The sequence below is a fragment of the Pseudoliparis swirei genome, chromosome 11, assembly GCF_029220125.1.
Source record: "Pseudoliparis swirei isolate HS2019 ecotype Mariana Trench chromosome 11, NWPU_hadal_v1, whole genome shotgun sequence".
Classification (NCBI taxonomy): domain Eukaryota; kingdom Metazoa; phylum Chordata; class Actinopteri; order Perciformes; family Liparidae; genus Pseudoliparis; species Pseudoliparis swirei.
This window is the reverse complement of record NC_079398.1, coordinates 20,149,059-20,172,083: the sequence shown is the minus strand read 5'-3', so window position 1 is coordinate 20,172,083 and position 23,025 is coordinate 20,149,059. Positions and strand designations below refer to the sequence as shown.

Genomic DNA, 23,025 nt, shown 5'->3' with positions numbered 1-23,025 from the left:
TTTATTCCATACATCGTCTCAACCAAATGATGTGGTTAGACTGCTGGCTTGTTCAACATCATATCTGATCATGTGACTGCTTGCATTGGACTTCATTAAACCCAAACGATAATCAACAAGAATGATCCGTGAAGGCTTTTTTCTCTCTTTTCTTTTAAAAAGAGTTTAGTCAAGTATTTATATAAAAATGTCAATACAAATATCCCCTAAACCCATTAACCTTTAATACTGAATGCCCATGTACTGTATATCTGTCGATATGTACAGTAAACGACGTTAAAGGGCGATACCATGGTAGGTATTGACTTACGTAAACACAGTGAATGAAGTCAGTGTAATTTGACCATTGTGTATTCTTTTCGCTGTACCATCTGGTGACTCACACTCCTTTACTCTCTCACTCCCTTCCTTTGTTTATGTTTCTCTCTCTCTTTCTCGCTGCTGTGACTGCAGAATGAGCGTGGTGACCTTTTTGCCTCAGCACAGACAGCCTCTATTGTTTCTGCTAAACAACGAGACCAAAAATGTAATTAAAATACAAAAGTGCAATGTCAAGGGATTTGTTAAAATATGGAAACCGGTCTCAGACGTGGCGGACCCCTCCGGGCTGGACTTTGCCCTGCCAGATTAAAAACACTGGTACCGATGCTGACTTGATTTGATGACGTAACCTTAAACATGTACTTATGTCAGTGATGTGCGAATGTGTTATTTGCTGTGGTTTTTCATTTTTTAAATCTATTTTTTGGTCTTTTTTGTTATTGTTCTTTACCCTTTTATTTCTCCTTTCCCTTTGTATTGTATCCTTAAAGTCCTGTCTTGTTTATTTGTAAAATCAAAATATATTTCCTTTTTTTCCCCAATAATAATTATAGAACTAGAAAAAAAAGTGACATAGGTGAATTACATTTGTATTCCCAATGAGAAAAAATAACAACGTTCAAATCCAAAGGGGAAATGGGAAAACAAAATCTCAGGGAGTGACTGACATTTGTTTTCCGAAGCTGCATCGCCACAGTTTAATGTGTATATGATAATTAGACACGAGAATAAGCCGTCTAATCCGTGCCCCATTATTTCTGCTTTCCACGCCATTTCTGGTGCCACGGAGAAATGAATGGATGCTCGGGCCGTGTGTGAAGAGGGCTCTGGCACTATAACTTAAAGCAATGCCCTCATCTATCCGCCCGCCCGCAGGGATCCTCCACAACACTGTTCTCCGAGCGGCTTTATCGCGCACCGGGGCTTCAGAATTACGACTGCACTTTGCTGACGATATTGCAAGATGAGGAAGTTCATTGTGAAAAAGTTTTTAAGAGACCTGTTTCATTACCGCTCGCCAATAGAATGACTGTCCTCTGGAGTGTACTTCAGACTTCCTCTCAATATAACACTTTATAATGTATCCTCCAAGCTAATACACTTATCCTCCATTTCCCTGATATTTCCCTCAGGGATGACAATATTGAGTCATGCAATGGACCAATCAGAATGAACGGCCTCAGGATGGATCTACATTCAAACACATTCAAAGAAAATGGTCTGGCACTCAAAACCAGGTCGCTTCCACCTCTCTGGGCCCTTATTTTTACCTTCGCATTGAAAATGTGAAGGTAATGTTTTGATCTCCATGTATTTGTATGCGTGCGTGCGTGTTATTCGCAAAAGTAAAAAAGTATTAAACCGAATCGCATGAAATTTGGTGGGATGATTGGTTATTATCTGGGGACCATTTGATTCGATTTTGGGATCGATCGGGTCAAAGGTCAAGGTCATGAAAAAGGTCAAAATCTTCTTGAATCGCATGAAATTTGGTGGGATGATTGGTTATTATCCGGGGACCATTTGATTCGATTTTTTGATCGATCGGGTCAAAGGTCAAGGTCATGAAAAGGTCAAAATCTTCTTTTTACCATAGTACGGTCAATTTATATTCAATTGGCATGCAACTAATGCCAAAATGTTCATAATTCAATGCCCAATCTTGTGATATGCGAAGGTATGCGCTCTACCCAGTGCCCGCTCTAGTTTATTTATTTATTCGCACAATAAAAGAAAAACAGTACAAATGTACCATTGTTAAAAGACACAGAAATGAGTGCAGGTAAGAAAAGAAACCCAAAGGGCTTATACAAGCTAAAGTAATATACAAGAATAAAGTTAAATGGGGGGTAAATCTTACATAAGACACGATAAACAATCAGAGCGCCAAATGAGCAACATTACACAACAAACACATGCCTGTTGTCCCATTTAAAACTGCTGCGAATATTTTGAAGGCAAATAAATCAAATGTATAAACATATAAGTTCAGGGTCATCAAGTTCAGTTCAGATATGCATAATTACTGTATCGTGTAAACAAAATGAAGTTTCCTGTAAAATTGAGGAATGCATTTGTTCTAAGGAAACCTTCCCAATGCGGTAATCGTAGCCACAGAACATTTAAGTTCCAACTCAATCGACAGTTGCAACATCCTCACTATGATCCAGAAGAGTGAAAGCTGCTGTTACAGCGGCATTAAATATACACACACACATATATATATATATATATATATATATATAATTATTATATACATATATGTATATATATGTATATAATAATAATATATATATTATTTTATTTTTATACTATATATAATATATATATAATATAATAATTATTATTATATTATATATATGTATATAACAATAATAATATATATAAAAATATTCTTATATATATAATATATATATGTATATATTATTATTATATACATATATATGTGTATAATATATGTATATACATATATATGTATATAATAATATATACATATTATTATTATATACATATTATTATTATATATATCTACATATATATGGGTATAATGTTTGGGTGTCCACATACTTTTGACCGTGTAGTTTAGGTCACCTAGACTACACTCTGCTTGCTCATCTATAAGTTTAATTGAATAATATGTAACATTTCTAAGGTGGTGAGCCACTCAATCCAAGGTTGCTGCTTTGTGCCATATATAATATTTCCTCTCTGGTTGTTGTACATCAATGTTTTTTAACAACGTCATGAGTTTCATCGTTCAGCGTGTGTCAGTGCAGTAGCTGCATGTGTCACATATGGCTCCAGGGAAAGGGCCGATGGCAAGGACTCTCCGTGAGGACCGAAGTCTGGTGAGGGGAGGAGGAGGAGGAGGAGGAGGAGGGGGGCTGCTCGTCTTCCCATGGGGAGACGGAGACGCAGAGGGAGTTATTTCAATTAGTCAGATACTGCCCACAACCTGCTCCCCGCTGCACCTCCACCACCAGCTAGAGACTGCTAATCAAATCAAGAAGAGAGATGCAGACAAAAGACTGGAAGCACTCTGCGGTATGAGAGGGGGGGGGGGGGGTGTAAGATGAACAACATGTCACATGTGTCATATTTAGAGTGGCATTCATTACAGTGGGCTTTGGGTTGTGTTAATGAACGTTTTTTGTTGTTGTGTGTTTTAGTGCACAGAGTCTTTATTTGAACAGTCCACAAGGAAGTGGTGAGAGAGAGAGAGAGAGAGAGAGAGAGAGAGAGAGGGAGGAAAAAACTGCTCACCCAAAATGATGAGCCACACTGTTTTGGATATGTTGGGTTAACTTTATGCCACGCCCACTCACCCACCAAGATACTTTTAATATTTACATTTTTACTCTTTTCTGAACTTGAAACGTGAAAAGGATTTGAGGACTCCAGTTTCTTTTCTTCTCTTTGTTGTTCACGGGTCTCTTTCTGTTGTCACTTCAAAGCCCTGTGCATTCTGGGCCGGAGGGGGTTTATCCCGACTTGACCAGGCACACTTCCGTACCCCTTTTCATGTCTGGCACTCCATTTCTTTCTCTCCGACAGGCATTTTTGAGGAGAGACGGGGCCCCCGAGCACTAATTACAGGTCACCGTGTCAACTAAAAAGGGTGCTCCCGGCTTCTGAACCAATGGCTGACATCATGAATGGGGAGGACATGGCTTTAGGGAGAAACACAAGGGGCCACGATACAAGGAATTCATCTTAATAAACATGGAGATGAGGCATGTGTTTATTTATTATCACGGCACAGCTGGTGCCCACTCAGAGGCTCACTTTCCTGCTACTTATGTAAGGTTGGCGTCACTTTGGTATCATAGCATCCTCTCGGATTGCACATATAGTTTCCCTTCCACTGGCTGACTTTTAATTAGAAGCACACAAAACACAGTTGCTTGTTTGTTCTAGAACATCAATGATTCAATAGCCTTGATGTTGCAATGCGGTACAAAACTGTGAACTTTTACGACGTCCGGCCCTTTTCTTATTTTTTATATTGTGTTTTTTTTCTCTTTGATATTCATGATTTTTTTGGACTGGTTTTTGATTTTTTTAAATATGCGTATTGTTATGCACCAAGATACACAAACATTGAATGTGAAGCGTTGGCAATGAACCTGATTCTGAAATAAGTCAATCGATATATAGCAGACACGATGTGCTTAATATTGTGAATTCTCGTCACTCAATTGGTGCTATTTAACGACATCTGACATCTGACATTTGACCCAACTCACTTCACTTCCTATATGTCCGTCTTTTAAACATGTACTTCTTATGAAGTTCAAAGCCATGCATCCTATAGTAGTGTGCATTATGATAACTGTATGTCTCATATGATTGGGGCTTCTTGGGTATTTCCTGTATCCTTGTAAAAAGATGTATTAGGCCTACAGGACATTTAAAAAAATAGTCCCGCTCAAAAAAAAGGGCATATAAAAGAAACCCAGCTGCAGCAGAGTGTTGGGCAGACGTAAAAATAAACTTGTTTTTGTCCTGAGCGTGCTTATAATACATGTAGGCACACTGGCGACACCGCGACTATTTCTCCCCGCCGACTTCCAAAATGAATGCGGCAGAGTTCCAGTCCAGCTCAGTCGGGAGGAATGGAATGAGAGGCAGCCGTGGGCGATACCAAATGTGGATTTCGTTTGGGGGGGGGTGGACAAAAGATATCGAGATTAGAGAGCACAAAAACACACACTAATGAGGAGAAGTAAATTTCTAAATAGGTAGTATATATAATATATCATATTTCGTACCAATCAGATTTTTTTTTTATCAGCGTCGTTGATACATAATCCTCCTCTTCCTCCCGGCTCCTCCCCCTCTTCATCGCTTCCACTCGCCGCACATGTATTCCTATCGACTTGTTAGAGCCCCGGTCCGGACAGAATGTGGCTCCAGTCGAAGGCGGTAAGAAGGGCGACGCTTACCCGAAGCTGTTGAGGTCTCTTCCAATCTGTGGATTTCCGTTCCTTCTGGGTTATTTTGTATACCTTCTCTGTAAGAACGACAAAGTAACCCGTTCGGATTAACACTTTAAAAAAACCAGCAAAAGGAATAGTTGGTTTTCTCATTCAAAAAAAGGTGAGTTTGATGCTTTTTTTATTTTTAAATCCCGTGTTTAAAAAGCTTTAAATGTGACGTCATTAGAGGCATTTCGAGAACATTTACACGTTTAAACATCTTGTCGCTTTGCGTAACGTTAACGTGACGTTGGTATCAGTTCGTAGGAGTTTCAGTTTGAGTGGTTTCAAAGCGAGCGGGGATGCTGCCGGAGCATTCACAGGGAAGGCTGCCATGAAATATGAGTACGGTTTAAACCAAGTCGCGTCAGTTTGTTTCTTCTTCTGCTAGTTGAGCCACTTTGTCTCCACTTGATACGACGCAAACAACTATAAATGTTTCCCCACTTTTAACATATTTTAATTTTTTTAATTATCGTTTTGCGTGAGAACTTAATTTAAAACCCTCCGTGGAGAAACGCATAGATATGTCGTGTTACGTTCGGGGTGAAATAAAAAAAATCCGGCACCTCTTGCTGAAACCTAGCACGCATTCCTCCCGTGTTATTGTTGTGTAATGACCACGCCAACAGAGCCCCCGCTCATCCGCGATGTCAGCTTCCCGGAGTCCTGCAGAAGATCACGTCTTTTTCTTGATTGGCGCAAAATGACGTGTGACCCCCTGCAACAACAACAAAAAACGACCCTGTTCGCAGCTGCAAATCCCCACCATGTTTCGCCCCTTTGAACACACTGCAAAGTTGTTCTCTTAGTACTCAGGAATGTCAACAATTCCACCCTCTGTTTAATATTAGACCAGACAGCAATCAGGGGGAATGGGAGTCCTCACGTTTTTTTATGAAGGTTTTAGGCTCTGGAAATTGTTTTGTCTCTTCCTCTTTTTACACACAATTGGTTTGACCCATGCTGTGCATTATTATCAAAGTACTTTTACTCTCAAGCAAAAGTATTCTCTTTCCCGAGGTGTCAGAGGTCAGATGTTAAGCCCTCCTCGGGGCTATCGGAGGCGGTATGTCTTGCTCAAGTGCACTTCAACGGAGAGAGGATGTCTTCGCTGTCTCAGCTCGAGTCCCGTGGCCACGCATGTGGCCTTTGCCAAGTCATAAAAGAGGGTTGTAAATAATATAATGCAGCAATATAATAAACGTGGAGCAATGATGCTTCATTTGCCAAAAGAGTTGGACGACACTATCAGTCAAGGCCCACCCCCCATGGCTCACTTTAAACTCATCCAGTGCACACGGTTGGCAAATCAGCTACCATGTGTGGCCCATTCCCGGGAACACAGTGTGTGTGTGTGTGTGTGTGTGTGTGTGTGATGTCAGCCAGGTCTCTGCTCCAGCTGTGGGGGGTTGGTGGGGGGGTGGAAAGGGAAGAAGAACAACTTGTGTCTTTGTGATTGCCACGCTGTCTTGGCTCTGTGTTGAAACAAAGTGAACGAGGGAGAGAGAGAGAGAGAGAGAGAGAGAGGGAGATGTGGTGCAGGTGTTGTCTGGACAGGAAGACGGCTGCCTGAATAGGAAACAAAAAGGAAACGTGTGAACAAAGATGGTCGGTATGCGTGCCGGTGACTCATTCAGATGCATCTGTGTTGGAATGCCTGATGGGATAGCCCCCCCCCCCATCCCACTTAAAACCTAATGTGAGTAAGGACCATGTGTTCTTGCACTTTTAACCTTCATTTAATTGTACTTTCACTCATACGGCATTCCTCGTCACGTCCACGTTTCGGCGACTGTCGAGTCTGCCGTCCTTCTGAATGGAGCGGACTTCCTCTATTGAACTCTGAATCCCCCCAAAAAAGCTCACCTGAACCGTAAATCCTTCGCCTGGGGGCTGGCTTTCCCTCCGATGCTGAAGCTGTGCGCCGCGAATACAGAAACCGTCGGACGCAGCACCCCCTGAGCACGGAGAAGAAAGGCTCTATAGGTAGCTGGAGATAACCTGTTATATATTATCTCTTTTACATTCTAGTCTCCACACGCTATGCAAATTAATCCGCTGTGAGAGGACGCGGGGTATGAGCAGCGGGGCAGTGTAACAGGAATGCATGGCGGTGGGTGAGATTGCCGTGAAGAAGGTCACTCTATCTCCTCTCCCGTCCGGTGGCGTGCGTTATCTCCACTGGGTCTCCTGTAAGTGGGCGTGCCCCTGGGCGGATGTGGTTCTTGGTGTAAGTTATCCGGCTGCCCGGGGCCCTCCACTCAGATCACTCCCCGCTATCTTGGTCTGTTCGACTGCTTTTGGACGCAAACCTCGTATCTCAGGAAAGGTTGTTCTGAATAGTTGAGGAAAAAACAAAGATTGTGTGGAACTGTGTCCATTCCACAACGTCGTGCCAGGGATGTCGCACGGCTCCTCACATCCTCGTCTCAAGTGCACCAAAGGAAATGGGTCAGTGTCTTCCTGCATTTGTCTCCCTTTTTTCCCCCTTTTCCTGGGATTGTGTTTTCCCTCTCTCCCCCTCTGCTTACTTGGGCCTTCTTCGTGAAGCTTTGGTCCTTTCAAGGAAGTGGGCCAGAGAGATTGAACCTGCCAGCCCCCCCCCCCCCGGCCTGAGGATATTATCGGCTTATCTCGCGCTTCTTACTTCAGCTCTCGGGGCTTCCCGTGGGATATTTTGTTGATTTTGGTAGGATTGGTTGCAGGTAGGCGTGTTGCTGACCCAGGATCAGTCCTGGGTCAGCAACACCAGATATCAGAGTTTAGGAGTAGCTCCGCCTCCTCGCAGTATATTTATACCTCGGTTTCACAGCCGTTAGTCCGATTGTAAATCTTTTTGGGATGAACAATCTGCCCAAATGATGGACTTTCATCCTTACTTTGTCTCTCCTTTGAGATGCTACCACAATAACAAGGAGCATCATGTGTAGCACCCTGTTCTGTTTCTCCTGTGTTCCGTGTCTCCTATGTTCTGTTCCTCCTGTGTTCCGTGTCTCCTATGTCTCCTCTGTGTCTCCTCTGTGTCTTAATTGTTTAATTCCCTGCACCTGCCCTCAGCCACTCTTGTCTCATTAGTGTCTGATGTCGTACACCTGTGTTTCCCCCCCTATATATTGTGTCAGTCTTCCGCTTGTCTCCTGTTGGATTGTCGTCTCTAGTTCCGTGTCCTTTTCCCGTCGTCCTGTCCGTGTTCCTGGTTCTGCCTGTTTGACCCTGCCTGCCCTGAACCTGGATTCTCTGCCTGCCCCGTTTGGATCTTGTGTTTTTGTACACTGTTTTCCCTCATTAAAGAGTGCTTTTTTGTTGTTATTTATATTGCGTCCAGCCTGTCACTCTGCGCCTGAGCCTCACCCCGTCACAAGAACCTGACATCATGAAGAGCTTCAGTTCACCTGAACTCCCAGGTTGCACTCCTGTGACTCCTCAGGTGTGACGGTCCCGCTGCAAAAGCTGCACGCCGGTTACGGTCCGACTCACCTGCTGCCGCCGTCCTTTTTGAGGACGGGAGGAACAGAAAACAGGGTTCGGTTCCGGCGTTCGCTATAATTGCAGCTCATTGTTTAACCGTCTCCTCCAAGGCCGCGCGCTCTATTTCCAGCGTGCGTAATGGCCGGGTTGACGACTCCGTGGCGTGTTGCGATTGCTAGTTCTGTGGGGTTACGCATGCTCGGCCCGGCTGCTGGGAGGGAAGGGAGCGACTGCTCGCCCTGTTCTAACATGTCTGGCAGAGCTGGCGGTTTGAGGTGTGTGTGTGTGTGTGTGTGTGTGTGTGTGTGTGTGAATGAATGCATTCCGTCGGTGCCCATGCTGAAGTTGTTCTTCGGGGACTTTTGAACATATTTGTCACATATTATTACCGTCCTGACATTAAAGGATGGGATTTTTTTTTTTTTTAAAGGGACATGAGTAAAAAAAAAAAATTTGTTATTCTTAATTCTCTCAAATCTAGTCAAGCTGTTTGTCCTAAAGCAGGGAAAAAGTTGGGAATGATTTGCATGAATAACCTAATCATCTTGAATCTGCGTAGCATATAATATCCTATACTATAATTTAAATGACATCATCCATGGTGTGCTGATTCCAGCCAAACCACAGGTCACCAACTGTAATCGCACATATACAATGAACTCAGTCCAAACTGCATCTTTGTGAGTATCATCATCCAGTATCGACCAATAACCTCACGACGCTCGTCCCTAATGGCCTCCCTCTGGCCGAGGAACAAGCGTCACGTCTCTCTCTCTCCGCTGATGGCCGGTGCCGCGAGGTTCAAACAAGCCGCCGCGTCCCGGCCAGTTGGCAGAGAAGCTGGCGTGTCGGCATTTGGAAGGTCGTCGTTGAGGAAAGACGTTCGCCGTCACTTTGGTGATTATATCTCCATCGAGGAGGAGGAGGAGGAGGAGGATTCATCGGGCGCTGCCGGAGTCATTCCTGGAGCAGAGGGCGAATGAAAGTCAAAAAGCTAAATGATGTGAGGCGAGACTACTGACTACTTGGATCCTGCTAAGTATCTTCTTTAAACTAGTTTTATCTGCTAAAGTTACTGTTGTATTTGTTGTCTAAAGCTGCTAGATTGTTAGTCTGTCCTGTTTTAAGGAGTTGTTTTGGTAGAGAGGTGTGTCCTGTGTTCCGACACCTGAATCTTCACTGATTGGACGAGCGATCGTCACCTGGTTTCTATTGAGTGTCATTTGAATACCAAAAGCCAAGGGGCGGTGTCAACGTGGCTGGCTGAGTGTCTTTAAAAAGATCTCCCGGGGCCAAGTCTGCAGTGTGCATTTTCTACCTGTGAGCTGTAGCGTCAGCGTGACTCATCGGACGAAGACTCGGAGGACAAAGACATAGGAGTCTTCCGTTGGAGTCTTCGGGGGTGGCTGAGTATTTCCCCATTTTTTTTAATATGTGTGTCTTTTCCATACCTGTGCGTATCTCTACTCGTAGTTACTATAGGACTCGCTCATTCATGTACCGGAACCCCTCCTCTGTTATCCTTCCTACCCGTTCTACTCACACCCAGCACCTGGTCACAGGAGGCCTCTGGAACTGTCAGTCAGCCAACCGCAAGGCCGACTTCATCTCTGGCTTTGCTGTGGAGCAGTCGCTTGACTTCCTGGCTCTCACTGAGACCTGGATCACAGCAGACAACACGTCTACCCGGCTGCTCTCTCCTCTGCCTTCTCCTTTAGCCACACACCCAGACCCTCTGGTCGGGGTGGAGGTACAGGTTTACTCATCTCACCCACATGGTGTTTCTGTCCCTACCGCTTCCACTCTTTATCCCACTGACTTTTGAGTTTCATGCGGTGACCGTTACTCATCCGGTTCAACTTCACATTGTTGTTCTCTACCGTCCCCTGGTTCTTTGGGAGATTTCTTGACGAGCTAGGCGTCCTCCTATCGAACTTCCATGAACACGGCCCCGCTCATCCTTCTGGGTGACTTTAACATCCAGACAGAGAAGTCATGTGATCTCTTACTCTTACTGTCTTCCTTTAACCTCTCACTCAGTCCCTCCCCTCCTACTCACAAAGCCGGCAACCACCTTGACTACATTTTCACAAGAAACTGCTCTACCTCTAACCTCACTGTGACTCCTCTCCATGTCTCTGACCACTTCTTCATCTCTTACTCTCTCTCGCTCTCTGGTACTGACAACCCACCCATATCTACAGACTCTGCACCTGTACGCCGCAACATTCGCACCCTCTGTCCCTCCTCTCTTGCCTCCTCTGTCCTATCTGCTCTCCCCTCAACTGACTGCTTCTCACTCATGCATCCTAACTCTGCCGCAGACACTCTCCTCTCTTCCCTGTCTTCATCTCTTGATTCTCTTTGTCCTTTTAAGACACGACCGGTTCGGAAATCCTCTCCGGCTCCGTGGTTGTCGGACTCGGTGCGCGCCGAGAGAGCCACCCTGCGAGCGGCGGAAAGAAAATGGCGCAAATCGAATCAAGCGGAAGACTTGCTCTTCTATCAATCTCTCCTCTCCTCCTTCTCTTCCTCTATCTCTGCAGCCAAAAGCTCGTTCTACCTGACCAAAATTCAGTCTTCCTTCTCTAACCCCAAAAAACTCTTCTCTATCTTTTCCAACCTCCTTGATCCCCCTGTCCCCCTCCTCCTTCCACCCTTTTGCCGAGCTACTTTGTTGACTACTTTACAAACAAGATAGACGACATACGCTCCACCTTTACAAATCCATCTTCTATCACCTCACCAACACTAACTTCTTCATCCCCCTCTCTTTCCTCTTTCACCCCCTTGTCTCCCAATCAAGTTCTTAGCTTGGTGACCTCCGCCCGACCGACCACCTGCGCCCTTGACCCCGTCTCCCATTCTCCAGGCTATTGCTCCTGACCTTCTGACCTTCCTCACCCATCTTATTAACAGCTCCCTCTCAACTGGCTGTTTCCCTAACTCTCTGAAGGAGGCGAGAGTCAACCCTCTCCTGAAGAAACCCACGCTCGACCCGTCTGAAGTCAGCAACTACAGACCGGTCTCTCTTCTTCCTTTTCTCTCCAAAACTCTGGTGCGAGCTATCTTGAGCCAAGTGTCCTCCTATCTCCACAGTAACAACCTTCTTGACCCTCACCAGTCTGGATTCAAGGCCGGCCACTCGACAGAGACGGCCCTCCTTGCTGTCTCTGAGCAGCTTCACACTGCTAGAGCAGCCTCTCTCTCCTCTGTCCTTATCCTTCTCGACCTTTCTGCAGCATTTGACACCGTGAACCACCAGATCCTGATCTCTTCTCTTCAGGACCTGGGGATCTCAGGCACTGCACTCGCTCTTTTCTCTTCCTACCTTAAAGACCGCACCTACCGGGTAACTTGGAGAGGATCTGTGTCTGATCCTTGTCCTCTCACTACTGGGGTTCCTCAAGGCTCCGTCCTGGGTCCCTCCTCTTCTCTCTGTATACAAATTCTCTCGGCTCTGTCATTCGGTCGCATGGCTTCTCCTACCATAGCTATGCTGATGACACCCAACTGATCTTCTCGTTTCCACCGTCCGAAACACAGGTGGCGGCACGAATCTCTGCCTGTCTGACTGACATCTCTCAGTGGATGTCTGCTCACCACCTGAAGATCAACCCTGACAAGACTGAGCTACTATTCCTTCCAGGGAAAGGCTCCCCCACCCACGACCTGACTATCACCTTCAACAGCTCTGTGTTGGCCCCTACCCGGACTGCCAGGAACCTCGGGTGACACTCGACAGTCAACTCTCCCTGACGGCCAACATCGCTGCGACGACGCGTTCCTGTAGGTACATGCTGCACAACATCAGGAGAATACGTCCTCTTCTTACTCAGAAGGCGGCGTAGGTTCTGATCCAGGCTCTGGTCATTTCACGCCTCGACTACTGCAACTCCCTCCTGGCTGGTCTACCTGCTAAGGCCATCCGACCCCTGCAGCTCATCCAGAATGCAGCAGCTCGACTGGTCTTCAGCCTCCCGAAATTCACCCACACCACTCCGCTCCTCCGCTCTCTCCACTGGTTACGGTGGCTGCTCGCATCCGCTTCAAAACACTGGTCCTGGCGTCCGTGCTCTGGGCGGATCGGGCCCGTCTACATCCGTGATATGGTCACACCGTACACCCCCGCACGTTCGCTCCGCTCGGCAACAGCCAATCGACTTGTGACTACTGCACCTCGAGCTAATCACTCGAAATCCAGACTGTTTGCTGTCCTGGCTCCTCAGTGGTGGAACGAGCTCCCCACTGACATCAGGACAGCAGAAAGTCTCTACATCTTCCGTCGGAGACTGAAAACACACCTTTTCCGACTATATCTGGATTAAAACACAGATTAGCACTTCAGTGGCACTTAGATAGCACTTACTTATGGTACTTTTGTAGTTCGACTATGTTGAGGAAATGTTACTTCCTGTATTCTTGTTGTTCTTAGTTTGTACTCTAGGTTGAAATGCACTTATTGTAAGTCGCTTTGGATAAAAGCGTCTGCTAAATGACATGTAATGTAATGTAATGCGAGGAATCTTTAGAGAGAGAGAGACTCTCCAGTGAATTCAGATCATGTGCATTTACTCCGTGGGTCGGGGTTCAGCCTGAGGCCACCCGCCATCCCGTTCCTCGGCATCTCTTTGTGAATTACATAACGCCATCACAGAGCCGCGCTGTGTGCAGGCCTGACCTCCGGGGGTTAGTGAGCGTGGCGTTTGAAGGAGGAGGACATGCCGGCATTTACTCCTCAGATGCTGGATTTGTATGAGCAAACATACAGATTATACCCAGCTTGAAAGAGTATATATCTTCTTCTCTTTTTTTCACTGGATCTGTTCTCCCGCATGTCATGAACTTGAGAAATGTCGTTAAAATCTGGTGGAGGTTCTCAGACTTTTCGATTGACTCTGTGCCAGAAACCGATTGTTTATCCTGCCTGTCAGTGGAGATAGATAAATATCTGTTGGATGGTTTTATGGACAAAGGGATCATGGGAATCAAGGTCCTAAATGGCGCCGCGTGTTTTCCCTCCCAGATTAGGATTAAAGGCTACAAAGACACCCGCGGAGCATCCAGGTTTTAAAACCACTCCATAAATGTCAGCAAGTCGCAGTTATTTATTGACGCCATCTGAACGTCAAATGTAAGTCAACACTATCGGAGTCCGGAAGACTTCATCTGCCAAGCGTAACACACAAACGGGGGTGTTTCCGGGAATGTCGACCGCTTCCTGACATCCCGACGAGCCGGGATCCAAAATAGATGTTCGGACGATCCGGAATTCATCGTGTTGTGGAGCGTGTGGCCCCCCCCCCCCCCCCTCCCCCGCACGCTCACTCCTCTTCCTGTTTATTTTGTTGCCACTCAGCGTATCCTTTAAGTGTATCAGTGGGTCGACCCAGAGGCTCAGCCCGTCCTGTATCCGATGTGATTCAGAGCCGCTCGTCGGCTGAATAAACGGATCTCTTGGCAGCGGACCGAGGGGGGGGGGGGGGGGGAGACGAAATTCCCATTCGGTTCCAGTCGTATTTCTAAAAGTCGTGGCCCTTTTAAATATTTCAGCGGGGCCGTGTGTGTCGGCGTCTGCAGCCCAGGCTTCCTTCCAGATGATTGTTTTGCATAAAATTGGAAATGTGAATACGCCCACGACCGCCGTAAAGCCTCCGTCTGTAGCTCCTATATGAGAATTCATTCTGTCAGCACTGTAAATGTCTTCGTTTTTTTAGTACTCTTTGCATCCGTCTGCCGGAAGTTTTAAATGAAGGTCTGGGGGGGACATGTAGTGTTCTTTAAAAGATATTCATATAAGTATTACTTCGTTTTTCGTTGAGTCTATCTTAACGGTTATTTTCCATTCATGAGCTGATAATATTCTCCATTAATCAATGAATCGATTGGTCTGAAAACAGATTTTCCGAGTCCAAGTGACAAATTCAGATGTCTTGTTTGGTCTGAAACTCCAAGATATCCACTTCACCATCTCATCAGACGAACGATGAAGAAGCTTGAACCGATAACCTTTCGTGTTTTTTGGCTTCGAGAATTGAAGATATCTTGTTCTGGAAACAAACAGAGATCTCGCTGCTCCGGGTATTTCGGACGCTGTCAGAGGATTCAGTCTGCGGCCACATGGAGGCGGCGGCGCCCGTTGTGTGACTCGGGAATCAAAGGCCGCCATTGTTGGAACGAGAAGCAGATGTTCGTGAGGAATTCTCCTGACGGCAGCATTTCTTTTTTTCTTCTCCGTGCCCTCCGCCTCTCTCCATCTCCCTCAGTCCTGCTTCCTCTCCCCACCGCTGTGTGAACATCCACCCAGTTCTCCTTCGTCTCTCGGCTGTGACACAGGCGCTATACCTGAAGCTATATTCTTAAATCGCCGTGGCGACGACAGCCTCCTTCGGTTCCCTTTTTTCTCTCAAAGCACAGGAATTTATTTCCCCCCCCTGTGTGTGTGTGTGTGTGTGTGGGTCCAACAGTTGGACGTAGAGACTCTCTCCACCCATCTGATGTCGACGGAGGAGGGAAAGAATGAGAAAGAGAGGCGTAGCGGTGACGGAGGCCCTTTCTCTCCCTCTGGGTCCCCGGGTGGGACTTTCCTGGCTCTGAGGTTTGCCACGTTGACAGAATCGCTGTTCGGGAAAAAAAGGCTGGAGGAAAAGCTCAAATGGCCACTCTTTGTGTGTGTGTGTGTGTGTGTGTGTGTTGCTTTAGACGGACTCTGGCGTTGCGTCACACTTTGCACGACAGCAAAATGGGCGGGTGTCGGCGGGGTGGGGGGTTGACAGCAGCAGTAATGTCATTGCCCAGCACTCTCTTCGCCTCTCTCACGCGGCGTGGAAGAGAAGCCGCCCTTTTAATTTCACCGCGGACGCGCCCTCACGTGGCGGCGTCTCGTGTTCAGGTCAGACGTGACACCATCGACCTCGGGAGCCGTCGATAATGACCGCGCTCGCTTCCGTCTGGGTCACCCGGGCGTCCGACAGTGTAATAAACAAGTCGTAAATGCGGGGGCTCGAAAACGCAACGCGTCACGACTTCGGCGTCGCCCGCTTCTCGGGCCGTTAACCCGGATTAAAACCGGATGCGTGAACGTTTCCAACCTTTTACACCGATTATTTATTTTCCGAGGACAAATTGTTCTTGGATATGAAAAGCCCAAACAATACAGCCATGAAGATGCCATTTATGAGTTTAAAGGAAATGGTGAACGTACGTTCACCTGTTTGCTTTCTTGATTTCATGTAGAGAAGCGACCCAATCAGATGTCTCTCCTCTCTTCTAATCAACCACACACAGCTGTTTCAAAGGAGCGTCTGACACACACACACACACACACACACACACCGGGTGCGTCCACGTGGATGTGTTCGTGCCTCTGATGTTTGTACGTGTGCTTACGCTGCAGTAGGGATATGTTTTAATCAAGGTCAGCCGCGGCGCTGGGAGCCCGCCGCGCCGCACGTCCAATGAGCGCCGTTCATGAGAACTGATGGCGTGTGGCAACAGTGTGTGTGTGTGTGTGTGTGTGTGTGTGTTTACGGCCGCTCGCCGCACAGTGCTTCCTCTCTCCGCTGCAACAAAGCGGTGTTCTGCGTCGACAGCCGGCGGAGTGAATGGGCACTTAGTCCCAAAAAAAAAGCACTTTGTGACTCGGAGGTCGGAGCACGCCGTCGAAGCCGTTGTTTATCGGCCGGTCGCTCCTCTCTGCTTTGTTCAAGTCACAATTTACGGAATTTAAAGCGGTTTATTTTTGGTGTTAACCTTTTATATTTACACTCTATTTATACTCCTAATCCAGCCAGGACAAACACATGTCTGATTTACATCCTCAAATCCACCAGCTGGAGGAGGCCCGGCTGCAGGGTAGCGTCGTGATGGTGTTATGTAATGTTCTATTCAAACTCACTCCTCCACTTTTTCTATGTTATCGAACTTGCGACTAAACCCGTTAATCCTCCAATTGAATCCCTTCGAATGCTAATAGGTGCTCCCTCTGTCATGCGCTCCGTCCTCGCTCCGTTTCTCATGACAACGTGGCTTCCAGCTGACTTTCCCCGGGAAGGAGTGATAATCTGGAGTGATTGTTCCCGTTTACATTCCTTTGTCTGCTCTGAGACTTCTCACACCCTCCGGGGCGGCTCACGTGTCCGCTGGCTCACTTCACGCTGTGAGCGATGTGCTGCTCTCAGGACGACCGCTAGTGTCTGAGGTGTGTGTGTGTGTGTGTGTGTGTGTGAGAGAAAGGCAGTTGTTAGACATGCCTTTCTCTTTGTTAGAAAACAAGGGAGCGCATAGCTGTGATGTAACAGGAGCAGACGCGTGACTCTTTCACCTGACTGGGCCTCAGGTGGGTAAAGAAGTCATAAAACACAAAGAAATCTGTTCGTAAGATTCTCTGTCACATTCCTGTATACACTGCTTTGATAATTAGTTTATTTAACCCTCCTGTTACCTTTAGGGTCAATTTGACCCCATTCGATGTTTAATGTCGGTGTTCTTTGGGGTCAATTTGACCCCAGGCTGTTTTTCACTGTGTCAAACATATAAGAAATATCAACTTTTTTATATATTTAAAGGGCTATTTAGGTAGTCAACAAACAAACAAAGTACCTCACACTTAAACTTGTAAAACAATATTAATTCTAATAATTTTCTGGAGGTTTTAATTGCTGGGGTCAAATTGACCCCGAGGGTAAAATATGTCAGTAAATATAAAGGTAACAGGAGGGTTAAACATTGAATGGGGTCAAATTGACCCTAAGGCAACAGGAGGGTTAAACAATAATACCACCACGAAACAGAGGACCGATTTTGTATATAGGGACCATTTAAATACACAGAGCTGCAGTCTGAGTCCTTTGCAGCTGACGGTGGAGAATTAAAATCAAACAGCCAGAATCACGTCAACAGAGACCGATGAGTCGACAACAAACAGCCTCCAGGAGGGCGGCGGGGAGCCGTTTGGCCTCCAGAGCCAACAAAGTCCCACCCAGTCGTCATCTCAGTGCAGAAGTCTCTGAACAGCTGTTAAGGTCAAGCGTGGCCGCGGCATACATTGATTGATGTCGCTGCGTTGTCACGGTTCGTACAGTCATGGAAAAGTCATGGCATTTTAAAATGGTTATTTACAGGCCTGGAAAAGCCCTTTAAAAAAATATAATTTACAAAAGTTTGGAAAAGTCATAGAAAATTTGTAATATTCATATTTACGCAGTTTTAATAATACATTTATTTTATAAGGCGCCTTTCAATCCGCTCACGGTCGCCGTTTTACGCAGATTAAAAGAATAAACATTTCTATAAATATTTATTCTTTTAATCAAACTATTGTCGCTCATTCATTTGTGTCATTTAAGGTATCTACTCGTGTATACACGGAGATTTCACAACATGTTTGGTCCTGGACATTTGGTTTAAAGTCCTGTAAATTCACTGTTCAACATGTGAACCCGGACGGTTGTGTTTCTGGTTTGGTCGAATCCCTTAAAGTGAACGTTTTTTTTATTAGAGAAAGTGATAGAAAGTGGTGACTCAGCGTTTCTTTTCTCCACGCCGTCGTTGCGTGTCACGTGTTCTGCTGCAGACAGACGTCCACTTGGGAGTCGTTGATCATTTCAGAGCTTCGATCAAATGCATCGTTTTAATGTGACGGCGCATCTCCTCCTCCTCCTCCTCCTCCTCCTCCTCTGTGTCTCCACAGCGGCTGCCTGCAGCTCCCCATGCTCCGCCCCGTGAGCGCTGCTGAGCCCGCCGGTGCCGGTGGGTCCGTACTGGGCTGCAGCTGAAGCCGAGCAGACGGGGTGCCTGGTGGTGGTGGGTGGTCATCATCCGAGGGCCCGGAGCCCCCCGATAGCAGGCGGAGGGGGCCTGTCCTGTCCGAGCCACACGAAGATGAACAGACTGACCTTCCACAACAACAAAACCATGCAGGACCGCCGCTGTGTCTGTGTCTTTCTGCCCAACGACGACACGCTCAACGTCATCGTCAACGTGAGTCCGAACGGGAGCTTTACGCGAAGAAAGAAACGCGTTCCCCCGTCGTCTCAGATCGATAAAAGTTAAAGAAGTCGCGATACCATAAAAGCAAAAAATGCGTTGTATAAATGAGTCAAATAAGATGTAGTATGTTATCAGTGAGCTTCAGACCGAGCCAGGCTAGTTTCCAGTCTCTATGCTAAGCTAAGCATCGAGCGGTTTGAATTTCACAATAAAATGTGGTCGTTGTTTCTTGTTCTTTGGAGAATCCATTGGCGTTTATTTAATCTCTTTAAAAATTAACAGGCGTTTGATTTATTTAATTTCACTCTATAATAACTGCTATATATGAGATTCTTCATAGTGGCTTCCGACAATAATTGAAACACGAGCTGCATGCCAAACATGAGCGTGGTTGATGTTTGTGTCGTTAATAGAACTAACTCCTCTTCCTCTCCTCCCCCAGGTGAAGACCTTGTGCCAGGAGCTGTTGGTGCAGGTGTGTGACCTCCTGAGGCTGAAGGACTGCCACCTGTTTGGACTCAGCGTTATTCAGAGTAAGTTTCCACCTGCTGTCTTTGTGATGAGATGATCTGTCATCGAACTTGTTTCGCTCTCAACTGAACGGAACTGCTTCACATCTCCATCAAACGTCTTTTAACATAAATTAAATCCATTATTATTTCTTCTCATCGCATATTCAAGTGGAGGCCGACCAGTTCCGCGGTGTCGTTCAGGAAGAGTAAGAGCGCCTTGTAAAACTTTCCTCAGACCAATAACTTGTCTGAGGACCCTGAACGTAGCATCTCTCACCTCTATGTCATGGCGGTCTCCCAGGAACCGGAGGGGGGGGGGCCTCTCGCCGTCATGATTGGCTCCCATTGTGCGGCGAGGCTGAGGTATTTTTTTTTTATGCTGACGTGACGGCGAGAAGTCGTCGGCACAGAATGAGTCACTGCGTCGGCGCCGCGGCGAGCCAGACGGCGGGTCGCGGATGCGGGGCAGCTGCAAGAAGGGAGAGAGAGAGAGTGAAGAGTAAATTACACACAGAGGCGGCGTTTTTTTTTTTTTAGACAGCTGGCCTCCAGATGAGCCAATGGTGGCCCGGCAGGTCAGTGGAGCAGGAGCCAACGGGTCTGATCGCGGGACATTCCTGGAGTTCTTGTCCGAGCAGCGTGAAATCCCCAAGGCAAACAGAGGCCACCCGGTCCCTGTGCGTCAGCCGCCGGCCCGTCCACCGGAGAGTCCACAGCCGGCTTCAGATGCGTCTCTGTTGGCCCGGGGGACTCCACTCACATGAAAATAAACAATATGTCCGACGTTGACGAGTGGAGACGCAGTACCTTCAGGGTTCGTACGGTCGTGGAAAACCTGGAAAAGTCATGGGATTTTAAAATGGTCATTTCCAGGCCTGGAAAAGTCATGGGAACAACTTAAATCATAAAAGTTTGGGAAAAGTCATGGAAATTTGGTCCAATCACATGTTCATTTACGCCGAGTTTGAAATAATTAATATGTTTTTTAAAGAAAGACGCTCAAAATATAATCCGGTGTATGCTCTCAATACGCAACATTTTCTAAATTGTTCATGTTTATACCAAGATTTCAGTTTGGTCATGGAAATGTGGTTTAAAGTCCTGGAAAAGTCCTGGAAAAGTCCTGGAAATCCATTGGTCAACATGTGTAAGAACCCTGACTTTACTCTGACCGGTTAGCGGTTTCCAATGAATCTGTAAAATAAAATGTGAATCTTCAAAGTATTTTTAGAGTCATCTTGGCCTCACTGTGTCGGCTTTGCCCCCCCCCCCCCCCCACACGTGATCCATTTGATTCATGAAGATGACAATCAGTGAGTGAAAGTAATGGTGAGTTGCAGCCTTAAAGTTGGCTGCTTTGGTTTTGTCGCTCTACTTTTCACTCAAACATCTCATGACATCCCTCCACATTTTATAGCAACTATATAATCAAGCGGTTTTTTTCATTTTATTTGATGCAATCTGTCAGAATTTAAGTCTCCGTCTCTGTAAATTGACAATATCTTCGATTTAAAGCGCGCACAAAAAGCAAAATGCAATGTTCAGTTCCCTTGAATCTTAAAAAGTGTCTCCAGCGACCACGGCTCTACGTACTCTACTGGAGATGGACAATCACACTCGGCGCTCAAAAGCTGGATTCACGCAGAGATTTTACAAAGATCTTCCATTATGTCAGCTTTGCTTTTTTTTTTTACCTTAACGTCGCCGTTCAAAACACCCCAGACACAAAGACACTGAACATGTCATTTTCCATGTCCTCCTCCGCCATCGTTCCCCGCTCAAGTCACACCGCCTCAACTATCAGAAAGCATATCGCAGTATTAGTCACTCAAAGAGTGGACACTAAATTAATAAAATACAGGAGTGTAATAATGATGAGTAATGTGGTCTGCTCAGGTCAAGCTATTGATCCTGTTAGTCTCCGTTAAGTGAGGTGTTGCACAACAGCGTTGGCGTCTCCCAGAGTATGTGTGTGTGTGTGTGTGTGTGTGTGTGTGTGTGTGTGTGTGTGTGTGTGTCAGCCCGAGCAGCCGTCAGGCCCTTTTCTTCCTTTTTTCTTCTTCTGAAAACCGTTTTAAATGTCCTATTTGGATTCTTCAAGCACCGCCAACAAAATAGATAAATTGACTTCTATTATAACCGGGATGGCGGCAGACGTCTCCTGGCGGAGATCTGGAATTGTCGCCAAAAAAAAAGCGATCTTCGAGGGAAGATGTCAAAAAGAAAAAAAAATTTCAACGTGACAAAAACGAATCAGAATATATTCATGACGTCGTAGTTATGTGTCGCAGTAAAAGTCTTCTTCGCTGTTTACAAATGAGAGCAAACAACAACAACACAACGCTCAGCCGGCGGCCTCCTGCTCCGCATTTTCGATGTATAGAAACTCGGATTGACACGCGATGAAGAAACGAGGAGCGACGCCGGAGGATCGGAGCACAAAGGGAGACGGCGGCTGTCTGATGTGACGGCTCGGAGGCTTTCCCCGGTCCTCGAGTCTTTGAACGCATTCAGAGGGGATTTCTCCGAGCTTGAAGGCGCCCATAGACCCCCCCCCCCCTCCCCGCCCGCCGCGCACAGGGACGACACGCAGCACCTAACATGCTCCTCTTCCTCCTCTCCACAGATAATGAACACATCTACATGGAGCTGGATCAGAAGCTCTCCAAATACTGCCCCAAAGAGTGGAAGAGAGAAGCCAGCAAGGTGAGGAGCGCTGTGCGTGATGGTTGACTGACGTCGCCATGGTGAAGCAGCACCAGGCACGATGTGGAGCAGGGGTCGGGAACCTACGGCTCGTGAGCCATATATGGCTCTTCCGGTGACGGCATATGGCTCCCAGGCAATTTTGAGTTAAAAAAAAAAATCTCCGCCCGCCCCCCTGTAATTTTCTCTATCGCGCCAGATTACAGCAGAACATCTTTGTTCTTTTATTAAACTAAACGTCTGTTATTGATCGTATCTACAGCAGCATGTCACTTCTGTCTCTACGTGACCCCCCCCCCCCCGTAGCACCATGCAGCACCAGAAGTCGCATTCAAAGCAAGACATATTTAATTTATTATACGTTAAAAATACGATATGGCTCTCAATGAAATATATTTAGAAATATTTGGCTTTTATGGCTCTCCCAGTCAAAAAGGTTCCCGAGCCCTGATGTAGAGCATCCCAGAACCAGCCTGTAAGCCACGGACCTGGATTAATAGATCCCGACTTCAGTCACAAGATTCATCCAAAACAATAACGGGAGAAGCTCCACGATAGTCGTGGATATGAACTGATGCCAGATCAGCTCACGTAGTCAATAAATCAAGTATTTCCACGTGTTTCTTTTCCAGGGCATCGACCAGTTTGGGCCTCCGATGATCATCCACTTCAGAGCTCAGTACTACGTTGAGAACGGGAGATTAATCAGGCGAGTCCCTCAACTGACTGTAAACAACCTACAGGTGACAGGAAACACCTGTAAACACCTCTAAACATCTGTAAACAACTGCTCTAGCATCCAGCGGTTTACCACCAGTGAACCTAGAATCCAGTAACAATTCTTCTTCTTCTTCTTCCTCTGCAGTGACCGGGCGGCGAGGTACTACTACTACTGGCACCTGAGGAAACAGGTGCTGCTCTCGCAGTGCATCCAGAGGGAGGAGGCCTACTTTCTGCTGGCGGCCTTCGCGCTGCAGGCCGACCTCGGCAACTTCAAGCGCAACAAGCACTTCGGGAAGTACTTTGAGCCAGAAGCCTACTTCCCT

The 23,025-nt window shown here is 46.6% G+C and overlaps 1 protein-coding gene across 1 annotated transcript in view; it reads left to right on the top strand.

Annotated features, from left to right (window-relative positions):
- The first annotated feature begins 5,262 nt into the window (after nucleotides 1-5,262).
- The window catches only part of frmd6 (FERM domain containing 6), a 31,250-nt gene continuing 13,487 nt past the window's right edge, over nucleotides 5,263-23,025 (top strand). The window contains exons 1-6 of the mRNA XM_056425703.1: nucleotides 5,263-5,421; nucleotides 18,463-18,752; nucleotides 19,204-19,294; nucleotides 21,900-21,979; nucleotides 22,612-22,688; nucleotides 22,845-23,025. The exon at nucleotides 22,845-23,025 is cut by the window's right edge and continues 6 nt beyond it. Coding sequence (XP_056281678.1) covers nucleotides 18,654-18,752; nucleotides 19,204-19,294; nucleotides 21,900-21,979; nucleotides 22,612-22,688; nucleotides 22,845-23,025 — 528 coding nt within the window. The 5' untranslated portion in view covers nucleotides 5,263-5,421; nucleotides 18,463-18,653. The remainder of the gene's footprint in view (nucleotides 5,422-18,462; nucleotides 18,753-19,203; nucleotides 19,295-21,899; nucleotides 21,980-22,611; nucleotides 22,689-22,844) is intronic.